Source organism: Dama dama, chromosome 20 (assembly GCF_033118175.1).
Source record: "Dama dama isolate Ldn47 chromosome 20, ASM3311817v1, whole genome shotgun sequence".
NCBI classification, from domain to species: Eukaryota; Metazoa; Chordata; class Mammalia; order Artiodactyla; family Cervidae; genus Dama; species Dama dama.
In genome coordinates, this window is record NC_083700.1 from 88,315,119 (window position 1) to 88,332,546 (window position 17,428).

At 37.5% G+C, this 17,428-nt stretch overlaps 1 protein-coding gene across 1 annotated transcript in view; it reads left to right on the forward strand.

Annotated features, from left to right (window-relative positions):
* The window catches only part of USP24 (ubiquitin specific peptidase 24), a 137,603-nt gene that overhangs the window by 53,333 nt on the left and 66,842 nt on the right, over positions 1-17,428 (forward strand). The window contains exons 17-30 of the mRNA XM_061121790.1: positions 2,866-2,973; positions 3,650-3,799; positions 4,428-4,559; positions 5,391-5,502; positions 6,940-7,016; positions 8,009-8,149; positions 8,313-8,366; positions 9,404-9,519; positions 11,373-11,439; positions 11,568-11,678; positions 12,378-12,476; positions 12,568-12,741; positions 15,705-15,790; positions 15,962-16,055. Of these exons, the coding sequence (XP_060977773.1) occupies positions 2,866-2,973; positions 3,650-3,799; positions 4,428-4,559; positions 5,391-5,502; positions 6,940-7,016; positions 8,009-8,149; positions 8,313-8,366; positions 9,404-9,519; positions 11,373-11,439; positions 11,568-11,678; positions 12,378-12,476; positions 12,568-12,741; positions 15,705-15,790; positions 15,962-16,055 (1,521 nt within the window). The remainder of the gene's footprint in view (positions 1-2,865; positions 2,974-3,649; positions 3,800-4,427; positions 4,560-5,390; positions 5,503-6,939; positions 7,017-8,008; positions 8,150-8,312; positions 8,367-9,403; positions 9,520-11,372; positions 11,440-11,567; positions 11,679-12,377; positions 12,477-12,567; positions 12,742-15,704; positions 15,791-15,961; positions 16,056-17,428) is intronic.

Here is a 17,428-nt window from a genome sequence, read left to right on the forward strand (position 1 = left end):
GATCAGTGGTTTTGCATATCTTTAAGTCATTATATGAAGTCCTCCTAGCACAGTGCCCAGCAGCCTTTCAGTAAATGTTGGTTTCCTTCCTCTTTCCTCTGCTTCACCTGTGAAGACACTAAAATCATTTGCACATACCTGAATGACCTCCACTTGACAAAACACGAAACTGAAAGTGAAAATAGCAAGGTGCCCTCAGCAGTCTCACAGTGATGTGACTGATTAGCACAGGAGGAAGTACTTTTTAAAGTGTCCACCCTTGTCAAAATTTTTACTTTGGTTCTAGATAAATGGCTAAGTCTGGAAAAACAAGGCAGATGAAAAATTGGGATATTCAGCTTTGAGATGTGAGAACTCAAGAAAGAATATGAAAGCTTTCTTTCAGATACTTACAGAATTGTTAGAGACATTTGATTCAACTTAGTTTTTATGTCTCGTAAGCAGTTACGGTAAAGGCGTGTTTCAGTATCATAGATCACTGAACTTTGTAGGAAGACAATCTGACACAGAATGCACTGTCTCCTGAGTTCCTCATCACTGGAAACACCAGAAGACAACTCTTTTAACAAAAATGAATAAGGAGAGTTTAGGCACAGGTTTGCAGGCTAAACTAGTTGACCTCTACAGCTTCATCTGACATTCAGTCTTAGTTTGGATATACCATTAACTGCTACTTATGAAACCTCAGCTTCATTATCAAACATTATCAGATATTTTCGTTTTAATTGTTCACTATATTCTCTTGCCCCTTTTGTAAATGGAAAAGAGTAATTTAAAAATTTTCTTATAGCTTAGCAGCGTAATGTCATAGCATGATGGAATAAATAACATCTGTCTTATTTGCTGAACTCTAGAAAGGCTATATCAGAAATACCTTTCAGATTCCAAAAGATAATTTTCAGTGTCAAAAAAATAATCTAACCATAATTGACTCATAATGATACTTTCTAATATACCTGATTATTTACTAAAAGTTTTATATTTATATCCCAATGTTTGTAATCCTTTCAGAAGGTATCAGTTTGGACTTAAGCCTCAGAATTTTAGTTTCTGTCATTTTGCAACTTTTATGTCTTAGCAGAAATATCCTAGCTAGTCTTGCAAGTAGTTGCCCTTTAATGTGTACCTTATTTCTCTGATCCTAAGATGCCAGTGATTGCACCATGCATCGCAGGGTTAATCCAGTATGCACAGCCTCACTGTGGCATGCTGCTTGCTATTATCCAATGTAGTGCTTTGGACTTCTTTGAAATTGAGAGTATAGAATTTTGAGGCATGTTGAGAAATAGGGAGTTTTGTATCTGTCTTTTTTGTAAAACTCAAGCTGCTTTTTTCCTTCATTAAGTTGTGTATACTACAAGTTAAATAGTTCCTCTTGAATTAAGCTGTAACTTTGGACAGAGAGACGTTTAATGCCAAATGATGCAACCCTTCACAGAGTATGAGTCTGTCACACCAAATTCTCCTGGCTTTGGAAAATGCTTTAGTCTTAAGACCACTGGCAGTTTTCTTTGCTTTTAATTGAATTGATAGACATGATGGGCTAGTCAATACCACATCATAGTGTAATCCTTTGATAGCATTCAAGAAACAAATCAGTGATCTACATTTAAATTAAAAAGCCGTCCTTGTTTGGTACTAACTATGCCATGTAAGAACAGAAATGATGGGTAGATGAACAGCTACCTTTTTAAACAGCCAAGTTTGTACATCCCACATAAGGATAACCATATCTAAACTTACTCCTGTGCCTAATGGCCAAAAAGTTTCTTTTATATAATTGTTAAGAAGTATCACTGTCAGAAATGTTAAATTTTATAAAATTTGTATCTTAGAATCCAGGAAATATGGTATTTGCTGATTGATTGGCTAATCTGTAGGAAAACCAATATTATTTTGGCAATAGCTGTCTCACATTTACATATTTAGTAGTACAACAATTTTCTGCAAATGACATCAAAAGTATTTTTCTGCCCCTATAGGCATCTTTATCTGACAGAAAGACTTGAAGAAGCAAGAAGGCTTTTTTAAAAAATATAGTTTTTAAAGTAAATGCTAACTGTTGTTCAGTTTTTAGGGAGTTACTTGATCAGTTGATTAATAATGTTAACATGACATTCTTACAGATTTTATAATGAAATCTCATAGTTTGAAAGATGTCATTTATTAAAAAACAGTTCTTTTTTTAAAGAGCAGTGCATGAACATTAGACTTTTCAGATATGTGCGTGAAGATCTGGATTGTCATGCACCAGTTTCAGGAATAACATATTTTAAAATGTTTTGAAAAATATAAATTATAAAGTGGCTGTAATAATTAATGAAAATAGAATTCTCTCTTCTAAAATTGTTTTAACTAGGAAATAAGCAGATCATGGATATTTTCTTTAATACTTAGACCACTCTTAATATCTTGATCATATCATTGGTATCTTGATCATATCATTACAGAAAACCATATTTTTATACCATTTTACTTATCAGCCACTTCTGTATTATCCAAGTTAAGCTTGTGCCATTAATTTATTTTATTATGTCAACATATCCTAGCAGCCTGTGCTACTTATAATCTATCCTCTGAAGTTGCTAATTCCTTGTTGTCTGTTTTTTGCTGATGTACCCCTGTACATTTACTGTCACTTCATATCCACTCCTGTTTGCAGTTCTTGGCTTTAGGATTGCATGCAGAATAAGAAGTTGGAGACTGAATTATGAGTGCATGGTGATAAACTATAAATGAGCAATGTGAAGAGAAAAATAATAGAATGTGTAACAGTAAAACCTAATTGACTTGGAACTTTTTTATAGCTACTAAATTTATTCTGCCATTTATTTCTAAATTAATGTAACTTCTTTTTAACTCTAGTCATCTCAGATTAACAATCCCCAGTTTGTATGGGTGGTACCAGCTTTGCGTCAGCTACATGAAATCACCCGCTCGTTCATAAAACAAACCTATCAAAAGCAAGACAAGGTAAGAGGATTGCTATATTTGATTATTATGCAGTTACTTGCATAACCTTTTGTAATGACTAAACATCAAAAGATTGCTAAGTTTTATAGTGACTGTTTGACAGTTTTATGGTTATTAATATAATTCATTTATATTTTTTAATGATCTTGAATTTAAGCATCATTCTGCTTTCATTTCTGTGGAGCTTTTCTTTTGATATATCCCTAACTCATTTATTTTTTTATTTCCTTAATTTACCGAAGTAAGCTAATTTTTAAAAGTTAGAATAGTATTGTAGGAATTTGAAAAGATTCGCAAGACTTGTTTTATTTGTGAAAAACTATCAGTTCGCTTAAGGAACTAGAGGCTCCTCAATGTAAGAGACTTGGGAAGAAAGATCTGGAAAAGTATGCAAGAAGTGAAATAGTGCTTTTGAAAGACTTATTTTTTTAAAAAATAATAAAACAAAAAACTCCTTTAGAAGCAGAAATTTAGCAGGGAAGTTTATTAATTCTATAGTAATTCCCTAGTAAGTGTACATATGAGATTGTTTTCATTTACTTTTATGTAGGAAATGTAAGTGAAAAAATTTTTATGTTTGCTGTTCCTCAACTGTATGCTCAAATAGAAGCTTGTATTAAACTGACAAAGTAACTGCACATTCTCATACTTTTTTTTTTTTATTGTTTTCACCAAGAGTATTATTCAAGACTTGAAGAAAAATTTTGAAATAGTAAAACTGGTAACAGGAAGCTTGATAGCTTGTCATCGGCTTGCAGCAGCCGTGGCTGGACCTGGAGGCTTAACTGGTTCAACACTAGTGGATGGCCGATATACCTACCGGGAGGTACCTGGCATTGTGCTGTTGTTTCATGACTTACAGCATCCATTTGACCTTTTTGCGTTTGAACTATAAAAGTAATATTTGTTGGAAGGAACTCTAAAGAGGAAGCATGAGGTGTCTTTGTCATGATGGAACAGTTTTTAATCTTTAATAAAACCACCTTGAAGTAAAAGGTTAGAAAATTGACATTTGTGGGTATATCTTTCAGTAAATCACCTAACATAACTGCATATGTATGATATGGTATTAAAGATGAATATCTTTTGTGTTTGATCAAAAATACAATTGTCAGTTCTGTGGCTCATGGCTTTTTGTTTTTCAAAGCTGTCAGTAATATTGTTTTCCAAAAATTAGAAAAATATCTTCACTCATCAGTTGTGTTCTGGTGTTTTACTCTGAGATTGCTTGGCATCTAAAGACACCTGAGTTTGTAATAGACAAGTAGTTTCTGCTACATTGTCGCCTCGTAAATGGATTTCTCACATTTATTTACCCTAAATTACAAGAGAAAGCATTAGGTAAAACTACTTTTTAATTTCAGTTGTTTTTTTTGTTTGTTTTTTTTTTGTTTTGTTTTGCTTTTACGGACGAATGCCTGGAGTTGACTAATTAGGATTATTTCTTTTTCCAGTATTTAGAGGCCCATCTTAAATTCCTGGCATTTTTCTTGCAAGAAGCTACTCTGTATTTGGGTTGGAATCGTGCCAAGGAAATCTGGGAGTGTCTTGTGACTGGCCAGGATGTCTGTGAATTAGATAGAGAGGTAAGAAGACAGCGTTACGGATGAAGTAAGACAAAAGTGTGACCTAATAAATAGTATTTTGCTTTATTGTATGTATCTCATGTTTTTGTGCATGTCTCATATCTTCAATTCTAAACACTTTTCAGTTTACTAAGCATACATTTATAATAAGCTAGGAGCTGAGAGTGTTGAAAAGATATTTTATATATATGTGATATACACAAGCATGTGAGATCTTTGGTAATTTTGATAACCATTCTGCATAAAACCAAATTCAACTGAGTATAGCAAACTTAGTGTATTCTTTAGTTTTTTTTCCCTCCCATGAAACTAATTTTAAGTTAACCAGCAGAAACTTTGAGTTCCTATAATGATGTTGTACCCTAGAAACCCTAAAGAAAGAATTGCTGTCTAGACAGATCTGCAGTTGCACAGCTGAAAGTGGATTAAACCAGGAGCACTGCCCTGCTTCGATGCTTCCTAACGTGAATCACTATTTCCTCCTCTCATTTTGCAGAATAATGTGCGCTACGTCATAGGGTTATTGGAAGGATTGAGTATGTGACAGTGCCTAGAACAGCGTAAGGCTTATTAATAAATGTCAGTGGAAAAACTGAAGTGTAGTGGTTCAGTAGAAAGTCTGAGTATGTATTTTCATTATCTAGAAGAAAGATTGCTGTAACTAACTGCTTCATTTAGTTCCAGAGTTCCAATGATTTCAGTTTGAGTAGTACTAAGGCATTATAAATTTCTAAAGAATTAAAAATCATTTGTCTTTGCTTTCCTCTTTTGGATTATGTATTTACCTGAAGTGGATTTTAGTTACAAGGTGATATTTGTCTTGATTCGCAGATGTGTTTTGAATGGTTTACAAAAGGGCAACATGATCTTGAGAGTGATGTTCAGCAGCAGCTCTTCAAGGAGAAAATTCTTAAATTGGAGTCATATGAAATCACTATGAATGGTAAGGAAAAACATTAAAATTGTTTTTTCAGTTCTTTAAATTTTTTTCTTTTCTTCTCAGCCCACTGTGAGAAACAGCTTCACAGTTTGGTATATGCTTCTGGACTTCGCCTTATGCATATAAAGATACATCTATATAAACATGTTTATATAAACAGATGAATTTCTTTTTACATGAATGGTATTTTTAAATTACACAGCCTAATGGTTGTCAAACTGTTTTCATGAAATTACTTGGTACAAAAAGGATTCATCTAAGGTAAAAATTGGTCCAAGTATAGAAATCCTCTTTTCAGTTGTTTATTTTAATTGAAATTTTTCTTATTGATATGAATTTTGCATGCCGTAGAATTTATTTTTTTAAAGTGTACATGAAGTGTTTTTTGTATATTCACAAAGTTGTTCAACCTTCACCATTTTTAATCTCAGGACATTTTCATCACCCCAGAAAAAAACTATGTAGTAGTCACTCTCCATTCTCCCCTTTCCACAATCTCTCATCTGCTCATCCTTGTAGGTTATTCTGATCTGGACATTTTAGATAAATAGAACCATGCAGTATGTCACCTTTTGTATTTGGCTTCTTGATCATGCTGAGACATAATGTGGCCAAGGTTCACCCAGGTTTTTGCACGTGTCAAAACTTCAATCCATATGACTGGGTAACACTTCGTTGAATGGATATAACACATTGTGTGGATAGGCATCTGGGTTGTTACCACTTTTGGTTATTGTCAATAATACTGCTGTAAATGTCCATGTACAAATTTTCATCTACCTAGGAGTGAAATTGCTGTATGATATAATTAACATTTGAGGAATTGCCAATCTTTTTTGCAAAGTGGCTATACCATTTTATAATCCCACCAGCAGTATATGAGGTTTTGATTTCTCTACATCTTCTCTAATAAACTGTCATTTTTATTTTAGCCATCCTAGTGGTTTTGAGATGGAATCTCATGGCCTTTGATATGCATTTCCCTGATGACTAAGGATATTCTTGGGCTCTTTGGTCACGTAGATATCCCCTTTGAAAAGATGTCTATTAAAATCTTTCTCATATTTAAATTGGGTGATTTGCCCTTTTAGTTTTGAGTTTTAAGGGTTGTTTTATATATTCTACATACTCACTCCTTATCAAGTAATGTGATTTACAAACATTTTGTCCTGTTCTGTGGATTGGCTTTTCATTTTCACAATAGTCCTTTGAAGCACAAAAGCTTTTAGTTTTGATGAAGTTGATTTATTTTTTTGTCATTATTGTTGCTTGTTTTTGATACCATATCTAAGAGACTATTGCCTAATTGACGGTCTTGAAGATTTGTGCCTGTTTTGTCCTGAAAGTTTTATAGTTTTACCTCTTGATATACTTTGTCTTTTCATTGATTATCTGTGGTACCAAGAGTACATGAATTTATCTGACATTCTATAATTTCAGGTTTTAACTTATTTAAGACTTTTTTTGAAAATGTGAATCTGTGTGATCATCGATTAAAAAGACAAGGAGCTCAGTTGGTAAGTAGCATTGTTTTCAAGTCTAGTTAATTTGGATAATCTAGTAAAACTTGATATTCAGCAAAAAAAAAAAAAAAAATGTCTTCTAATTGAGAGAAGACATGAGGTTTTTTAAAAAGAATGGACTCCTCCTTGACTGCAGTCTCCTGCATCATTCAGAGAGCTCCTCAGAGTGTGAGAGCATTCCCCTTCCCATACAGGTGACTTCTCAGATTCCTCTCTGCTTTTTGCTGATCTGCGAGAGCCAGTGGCCTCCTGTGGCTGGGTGAACGCAGAGTAGGGATAGTTCTAGCCCAGCTTCTAACCTCTCAGATCCAACAGTTCACAGTTACCTGAGAACGTACCAAAATCTTCAATTTTAGGGTCTCAGTGGCAAGGATTTGGGGGAAAATTTTTAAGAACAGACAAAGAAGCAGGAAAATGAGAATCTGTAGAATGTATACAGCTTATGTTTATATTTATGTGAATAGCTTTAAAAAGGTGAAAAATAACTCTTTTTCCAGGTCTGTTTCATTCATGACCTGACTTCCTAGAATTTTTACAAGATCTTGTAAGCCCTCGATCTTGCCATTTCTAACTGAGCCTTGAAAAGACCAGATTGAGCCCTGAGGATTAGTACCCACCTCTAGCTTGACTCCCTTTCCTTTGAAGAAAAGCTCCTGCAGGGGTGCCCATGTTATTCCTGTATGTGTCTGCCTCAGTGCCCCATCTGGGCAGAGTTGCAACTCAAGTTTAGGATAACGTCTGGAGAAAAATCTCCTTATCTGTCCTGATTCCATGGAAGTTGCCCAGTGTTTCTGTTGTTGGCTGATTTTTGTTTTCAAAAATTATTATATAAAACTGTTGTTTTGTATAATAATGTTGTCAAGTGTAGCTTGGTTTCTGTAGCCTTAATTCATAGTGAACTGTAAGAAGTATGGATTTACAATGTAGCAGAAAATAATTGTATTTTTGTGACCTTGATGTGCTATAATTTTTTTTCTTTTGAACAGTATGTAGAAAAACTGGAATTGATAGGAATGGATTTCATTTGGAAAATAGCCATGGAATCACCTGATGAAGAAATTGCTAATGAGGCTATTCAGTTAATTATAAACTACAGTTACATTAATCTAAATCCTAGGTTAAAGAAGGTAAGTAAGGAGAAAAGATGCTCATACACAAAAAGTAATGTATTTTTAATTGATAAGTTGGCATACCTGAAAGTTGAGCTTCTTTATTTTGAAATTTTATCCTTAATAATGATTACAACTAAATGGTAGACTCATTACTTGCCATTTACCTCTTACCTTTTAGGATTCTGTATCATTACATAAGAAATTCATTGCTGATTGCTACACGAGATTAGAAGTAAGTAGCAAATTTTATTTAACCTTTTTTTGAAATAAATGCCTTAAGTTTTTTTTCCATTTATAATTTTGTATTTTGAGATCATGTATAGTTCTGATATTTGTGGCTGGATCCTATTGGAAGAATTTGCCAGCAGTATCATATTGTTGGCACAGGGAACAGGCATTTGCCTTGATGCCCACAATATAGAAATAAACGTAACTTTATGGGAAATCATTCCTTCTCCCTCCACTGTCTCCCTTTCCTGTTTCACCTACCCTGGCACACCTCACTCCCCACCTCCTTTTGGGGTATAAAACTGTCTTCTGTACATTCCACATTTCAACAGATTGTTTTTCTCCTTTTTTGGTCCAGAAATTTTATATACACACTTGCTTCTTTTCCCATCATTCCTCATATGTCATTCCATTTGTATCATAAATGCTATTAAAAAGCCACAGCAACACATTCAGTAGTAGGTGGTATCGGTTGTCTTTGTCCATTAGTAGCTTGTGACGTAATACTGTCTCATGTATTTCCAGTGCCTTATTTCTAGCATAATGGTTAAAGCATTAAGCATTCATCTTTTCACTCCTAATTTGGGCTTGTTGAAGTTTAATACCTAATAAAGAGTGTTCCAAAAGCATAAAATGCTACTGCCCTCAAATGTTAAAAAGTTAAATTTTCTGGTAATGAATCTATGCTGGCAATGAATCTGTACAGGAGTTCCCAGGTTGTGACTTACATCCAAATACGTGATCATCAAAACACTAAATAAGATGCTGTGTAAGTAATAACATGTGTAGAACAGTCGTTCTCAGTTGGAGATTATTTGACCTCCCAGGGGACATTTGGCAGTGTCTAGAGACCTTCTGGTTGTCACTAGACAGGTCCTGCCGGTACCTGGTGGCCAGTGGGTGGTGAGTACAAGTCAGAAATGCCACTAAACATCCTACAAAGTCCAAGACAGTCTTCCATGACAAAACAGCTTCCAGCCCAAAATGTCAGCAGAGCTGATGCTGAGAAATCCTGATGTAGAACGATTTCTCGTTACGTAGGCGGCCAGTTCAGCGCTTGGTGGCCCCACTCTGACGCACGCTGTGACCAGAGCAACAAAAATGCTGACAGCCACTGCCATGCCGACTGTAGCCACGTCAGTCCAGTCCCCTTACAGGTGAGTGGCTACGGGAGTGACAGCGAGTACACAACACGCAGAGACGAGTCAGCTTAAAAGCAAAGTTGGGATCTTTTTTCTTCCTTTGGAGACCTCTCAGTTAATTAGTCATCTCCTCATTTTATTTCATATATTGTTCGAATAGTCATATCCTTGAAAATTATATATTCCCTGTTATATATTTTATCATTGGATTCATTTTACTTTAACTCTATGTAATATGAGTAGCCTACTCTTTATGACTGAACCAAGATATATTCTTTATATGAAGAATAATTTTTTCAAATTTGAAATATTTACTTAGACATAACTTTTTGAATAGACAAATCATGACACTAACAGTGCAAGCAAAATGAAGTGGCATATTGATTAACATTGTACATTATGATATAATCATAGTTAAAATGTTATGTACTTAAAATTACTTTTCAAATAATTGTGTTAAAAGTTTGAATTGACACCTCTAAGTCACATTGCTGTGTTGAGTGTTTTCAGATGTTGTCAGTGAAATTTGAGTTCAGCATTTTCTGTACTTCTTTGGCATAGTAAGGAGAATAGATGAATATGTAGAAAATTAAATTGAAGCAGCTAAAATACTTCTGTGGGATTTTAACAAGTCATTACTGGTGAGCAGCCCCAGATCAGTGGTGCTCAGAGGAGCTCCCTCTCTGTGTCTTATTCTGCTGCCCTCCAGTGGTCGGTGCCCATAGAGTCTCTCCTTCGGGAATCACTTTATGTGTTTCTTTCTCTTTATTTATAGTTGGGGATGTTCCTTTTCTTTTTAAAGCCTTTAAAGCACTTTATAGCAAAGTGATTTAGTTATATATGTATATTTTTTCCATATTATTTTCCATTACAGGTTATTGCAAGATACTGAGTATAATTCCCTGTGCTAACCAACTCTTTTTTAAAGTGAAATTTCCAGTACTGCTAATCAGCATGCCTGAGATTTAGAAATACACCTATATGAAGTATTTTTCCGGAATATCAAGTGTTTGAGGGTACTTGGATTTTCATCTGTCAGTGTTAACACATGTAGTGTTTAATAAAGTGTGGAGCTGTCACTGTATAAGCTGCTGAATACTGGAGTCCTCTTATTTCAGACGATATGTAAGATTCCTTAACTCTGACCTAAAGAGACCTCAGGTCTCATTTTCAGAGTCTGAGAGCTCCACACTTCCTTGCTATGTGTTTTCTCTTCCAAAGATGATTCTTTCTTTTGATGTGTGTTGATTTCTTAACTATTTTGAAAATCCTTGGGATACCATATTCTGCATATGTTTTTTATACAGGATAGTCACATAAACCAGATGAACTTTTTTTTTTTTTGCGGGGGGTGGGGGGCCTTTTTCTTCTGACTCATTCATAAGCTAATTAAACAGCAATTCTCATTTGTGGCATACTAAATGATTTGCATTTGTCTTCTAAATTTCAGGCAGTTCAGAACTTTGTCAGGTTCTGTGTGTTTACAGAATTATATGGCATATTTTAGTTGTAAGATTATGAGATTCAAACTCACTGTTCATTCTTGGTGAATTGATAAACATATTAGCCTGCAGACCCAGAAGAAGCGCAGGCCTTCTATTTGTGGAACAACTGTTTTTAAAAAAAAGACAAAGAAAAGGACAGAAAAGGAAATGTGGGGCAGGGCCGGCTTCTGCCCTGTTATTCCATCTGTGTGTGACAGCTGTGACCCGCTTGAACCATTTCCCCCTTGAGTAAAAGGGAAGTTTAGTTTTGCAGATTTCAGTGAGGGCTAAATGTGATTGTGGTTTTGGTGAAAGAGACTGAAATTCAGCTCATGTCAGCAATTCATTTCAGGTATGTTCAAAAAATGTTTTTTTAATTCATAGATCCACTAAACTTGTAATAATTGAGCGATTACTGCTTCTGGCAGAACGTTACGTGATCACTATAGAGGTAAGCCTCTCTTCTTTGTAAAACAACTTTATCATCCTATACTTAGTCTCAGTCTGTTAGGAGTGTGTTTTTGCAGCATTTAACTGTGGCACTGTGCTGTTTGTTTGACTTGCTGTGTCTTTTTCAAGGATTTTTACTCTGTTCCCCGAACTATTCTACCTCATGGTGCCTCATTCCATGGACATCTTTTAACTCTTAACATTACTTATGAGTCTACCAAAGATACCTTCACTGTAGAGGTAGGTTTACATTAAGTTCTGAAGCCATTTCCATATTGTCTTGTTATTTTCATATGAACATCATTGATTAAGATAGCAGCTTGAATGACTATTCTAAAAGCTGTTTAGTAAACATATTTAGAGTAAAGATCTGAAGTGAAAGGAAGTTGATAGAGTATAAGCAGATACATAAGTAAGTACATGATATCAGGTGATAATGAGTGTTATAAACATTTAAGAAGAATACCACAGAATCAGATGGGTATACATGACATATTTTAGAATGGACAGGGAACGTCTCTGAGGTCACATTTGAATGGACACTTGAATGAATTGACAGAGCAAGTTATTTCTGGGGAGGAGCTTTCCATACCAAGGGAGCAGCAGGTACAAAGGTCCTGAGGTGGAAGTCTGTTTGTCTTATTCAGTGGCAAGGAAAGTGGCTGGTGTGACTAGAGCATGGTGAGAAGGGGAAGAATGGAAGGCTCTGCAATGGAAGGATTTGAAATTTGATTACATGTATGATGGGGAGTGACATATGGAATAGAATGTTTAATTACTACAGAGGGGAAGCCTCATGAGGGCAAAGGTTCTTGTCTTTTGGTTCTCGGCTATGTTCCCAGCTTCTGCAGCAGTGCCCAGTACATATAAGGTGCTCACTAATAGTTGTTTAAATTCATTGATAAGCGAATTACAATATTGTTTCACTTCATTTTACAGGCTCACAGTAATGAAACCATAGGGAGTGTCCGGTGGAAGATAGCCAAGCAGTTGTGCTCTCCAGTGGACAGTATACAGATATTTACAAATGACAGTCTGGTAGGTGTAAATAAATTTTGTGTCACTGTAGTCTGTTGCCCGTATTCTCCTCTCTTTTCCTTCTCAGTAATTAAGAAACCACTTTCTGCAGCTGACAGTGAATAAAGATCAAAAACTACTCCACCAGCTGGGCTTCTCTGATGAACAAATCCTCACAGTGAAAACTTCTGGCAGTGGGACACCATCTGGGAGCTCCGCAGATTCCTCAACCAGCTCCAGCAGCAGCAGCAGCGGGGTATTCAGCTCATCATACGCCATGGAACAGGTATCCAGTGATAATCTTCAAGTGCAAAACAAGAGCTTAACATCATGAAGTTTTGCCTTCAGCCCATATAGATTTGGATGATTATGTCCTTTCCTCATAAGTCCTGACTCTTCAGAACTGTATCGCAGAAATGCTGGGATTTAGTTGAGAGACGACTATGTACTTTGTCAGTCTTCTGAACCAGACTCTTCTGAGTCTGAGTGATTCTGCCTGGCCCCTGCTTGCTGCTGCTCTGTTACATCTCTCTTCATTGATTGTCCTCTACTGGGTCATTAGCATTAACAGTCAAATGTGCTGTGTTATTACTGCCATCTTTTAAAAGTACCTTTTTCACCCAAACTTCAGCTTCAGTTTCCCTCAGTTCTCTCCTTTTCAAATCAGCAAAGCTCCCCGAAAGAGTCTGGAGTCTCTTTACCATCCTCTCTCGACTCTTCTTGAAGAGTCAGACTCCACAAGTTTTGTCCACCTCTTAATCCTCATCCTCTCGACATCTCTGCAGAATTATTCCTTGTGATCATTTCCCCTTGAAATACTTTCTCCACTTGTCTTCCAGGACTCACCGGGTTCTCCATCCCTCTCTAGGTCTTCCTCTTTGGGCTCCTCTGCTGCTGCTTTATCTTCCTGATCTGTATGGAAAGAAGTTCCTTGGCTCAGCCCTTTGACCTCTCCTCTGTCTACACTTATTTAGGAATCTTATTTAGGAATCTCATCCAGTTTCAAAACTTTATATATTATATGTACATTGATAACACCCCAATTTTTATCTTTAGCTTGAAGTGTAGATTGTTGTGTTAGTCACTCTGTCTAGTCCAACTCTTTGTGACCCCATGGACTGTAGCCCATCAGGCTCCTCTGTCCGTGGGATTTTTCAGGCAAGAATACTGGAGTGGGTTACCATTCCCTTCTCAAGGGTATCTTCCCAACCCAGAGAGTGAACTCAAGTCTCCTGTACTGCAGGCAGATTCTTTACTGTCTGATACATGGAACCAGTTACTCAACACAGCATCTCCTCCTCCATGTGTGATAGACACTCCATTCTAACTTTTGAAACTGAGCTGCCACCCCCTTTCCCACCACCTGCTCCTACCCCAAACCTCTTCATCCCACAGTCTCGTCCTGTTTCAGATAATGCCTATTTTATTCTTCTAGGGATTCATGCCTGCGTCTTGGGGTCCCTTCTGTCTCTCATACCTCTATGCATCACCAAATCCTTGACTCTACCTTTAAAACACATCTACGTCTAGAAGCCAGCTCCTCTTCTCTGCCTGCGCGGCGTCCACACAGGTGCAGGCAGCCGTCGCGCCCCAGCCGCCTCCTGAGGGCGGCAGGAGTGCTGCTTCTGGTCTCGGGGCCTCTGCCCTTACACCAGGTCAGCCTCTCCGGTGTGTGGCGCCCAGCAGCCCATGATCTCCTTACAGACCAGTCAGATTATGCCGTTCCTCAGTTCAGAGTCTTCAGCACCTCCCACCTCACGAGGGGGAAGAGCCAGAGTCTGCTCGGACCTTCAGGTCTACTTGGTGTACTCCCCTGGTCTTCCCCCAGGACCCACCCTCCCTCTCACCATTCCGGCTGCAGCGGCCTCGATGTTGGTCCTCAGACACAGCAGGGCCTGTGCCCTTGTTCTTCCCCAGTACCCAGGCATGCTCTGTCCTGATACCCAGGTTCTTTCTCACTTCCTCCAGCTCTCACTCAGATGTAGCCTTCTCGGTGAGCCTTCTTAGCGATCCCATCTAAACTTTGAGCCTGTTCCTACTCCTGCACAGTTCATTTCCCTTCCCTGCTTTATTTCCGTCTAACATACCATGTAAAATATTCATCTTGTTTAATGTCCCTCTTTCTCTCCCCAGTGAAATGTAAGCTCTGTGAGAGCAGACCTCTGTCTGTTTTGCTCACTACTGTATTTCCAGCACCTAAAACAGTAGTGAAACAAAATAGGTAGTCAGTATTTATCGAATGATTTTATGAATCAGTAGAGGTTTTTTGTTCCTTCTCTGTGCCAGGAACTGAGCTCAGCACCAGGGGTACAAAACTGACAAAAGACATTCTCCTCTTTACACGTTTACAGTCTAGAAAGTAAGATAATAACCAGCACTCATGTGAAGTAAAAATATTTAAGTAATGGAGAGGGTTATTATATACAGCTCTTTCATTTAATGACAGATGTAAGATCCTTGTGTGGCTGTCTCTTTAAAACTTAAAGAGCATAGTCTTATTATAGATAGCACTGAAGCCTGCAAGGTTAATGTTAATATTGTGATGTTTCTTAAAAACTAACTACACTTATATGTGAAAGTAAAAGTCACTCAGTCGTGTCCAACTCTTTGTAACCCCATGGACTACCTAGTCCATGGAATTCTCTAGGCCAGAATACTGGAGTGGGTAGCCTTTCCCTTCTCCAGGGGATCTTCCCAACCCAGGGATCAAACCCAGGTCTCCCACATTGCAGGCTGATTCTTTACCAGCTGAGCCACAAGGGAAGCCCAAGAATTCTGGAGTGGGTAGCCTATCCCTTCTCCAGCGGATCTTCCCGACCCAGGAATTGAACCGGGGTGTCCTGCATTGCAGGCGTATTCTTCATGTAGTAAGAATTTAAGAATGAAATCCCACTCTGAGCAGTATTAAGACAGTGAAGTCAAAGTGAAAGCGTTAGTCACTCAGTCATGTCCAGTCCTTTGCAACCTTATGGACTATATAGCCCACCAGGCTCCTCTGTCCGTAGTATTCTCCAGGCAAGAATACCGGAGTGGTTAGCCATTCCCTTCTCCAGAGGATCTTCCAACCCAGGGGTTGAATTGGCATCTCCTGCATTGCAGGCAGATTCTTTACCACTGCGCCACCAAGGAAGCCCCAAGTTTTACAGTAGCCAGTCTTTAAGAACCAGTCATTTTATTGTTTGTACCTTTGATTAGAAAAGGAGAAAATTCTTTTGTAAGTTTGTATCTCTGTTTTGCTTTTTCCCTCAGGAGAAATCCCTCCCTGGTGTGGTGATGGCACTTGTGTGTAATGTATTTGACATGCTTTACCAGCTGGCCAATCTAGAGGAGCCAAGGTAAATAGAAATGTTTGTGAAGCTTGCAAGAGAGCAAGCTGTTAAAGTTAGGGAACCAAATAAATGTTTTCTCAAAATGTGTATCACTTCACATCCCCTACTAATTTTGACTATTTTTTATTTGAAACTGTGGCTTTTAAGAAAAAAAATTTCACATTTGAAAAATTTCAGGATAACTCTACGAGTACGAAAGCTTCTGCTCTTGATACCCACTGATCCAGCCATTCAGGAAGCCCTTGATCAACTTGATTCTTTAGGAAGAAAGGTATGAGTATCTTGGATAGTTCTTTAACAGGCATGGAAATTTTATATCATGATTCAGTAAAAGTGCAACATAGCATCACATAAAGGTCGTACGATATCATCTTTCCCATAACAGATTTTTTTCCTTAGAAAAATACCTTTGCTCACTTTCTTCCCGATCCGCTTCCGTAATGGGACTGTTTGGACGAGCCAAAAGATGGGCCTGATAATCTATGTGAGCCTACTTCTGCTGACTCCAAAAATCCTGAGTCTGCCGTTTGATCCTCAAGACAATGCCTTCCTGTCCTGGGCTCACTCCTATGCTTCATTCCACAATCGGTCTAACTGCTGGGTCTGCGGAGCACTCCCCACTTCATCGGTGGAAGGCTTCCCGTGGTGGACATCTCCACTTCAAGGAAAAGACTTTCTCCAAGTCTGTGAATACCTTCGACAACAATCACATGTGATGCCTCTTCTTAGATGACATCTAACAACCTTAAGATGGACTGATGTAACTATGGACATAATGTGACTTTTCATTTTGATTTTAACTTGGTTTAATGACTATTTTGCCTTACATCTGTAACTGTATAATGGGGTTTTCTAACCGTCTAAAAGCTTTTAATTTACAAATAGTTGTCCGAGCTCCTATGAGTGCCACAGCCTCCTCCAACTATTACTTGGAGCCCCTGGATCAGACATCCTCACTATGAGGATTAGAATATGTTGCCTCACCAATTTAGGGACAATGCCCCTTGTCAGCTCGGAAGCAGTTATGGAATGAGAATGACGCCCCTTTTCCCTAGGCAACATAATTCTCCTAAAAGAAAAGGGGGGGAATGAGAGAGTCATTTCCTAGGCAAGTTGATAAGAAGTCTAGGGGTCCCCAAGGAGAGAGAGGTCTGGGATATTCAAGGAGGAAGAAAGTACAAACTTTTTTTTTCCCTCTACTTTCCTTAGGATTATATAACAATAATGTATCCTGCCTGAGGACAGTCTAAACCCTCTGGCTAATTCTGTTATCTTTAAACATAAATTATGGGAGTAGGTCTGGTCTTTACAAGGATGTATCTTGCCTGAGGACAATCTTTGGATTAAACCTTCTGGCCAACTCTGTTATTTTAAAATGTAAATTATGGGAGTGGGTCTGGTGAGGTCTTTACAACCTCCAGATATTCTTTGGATTCATTGGAGAGTATATGACTCCATTGCTAACACTAGCAAAGGGGGTACTCTTTTGCCCCCTTCTGATGCCTATGTCAGAAGCTTTCTCTATCTCCTTTGTACTTTAATAAAACTTTATTACACAAAAAAAAAAAAAAAAAAAAAAAAAAAAAAAAAAAAAAAAAAAAAAAAAAAGAAAAATACCTTTGCTATAAATGGAAGTCTGAACTT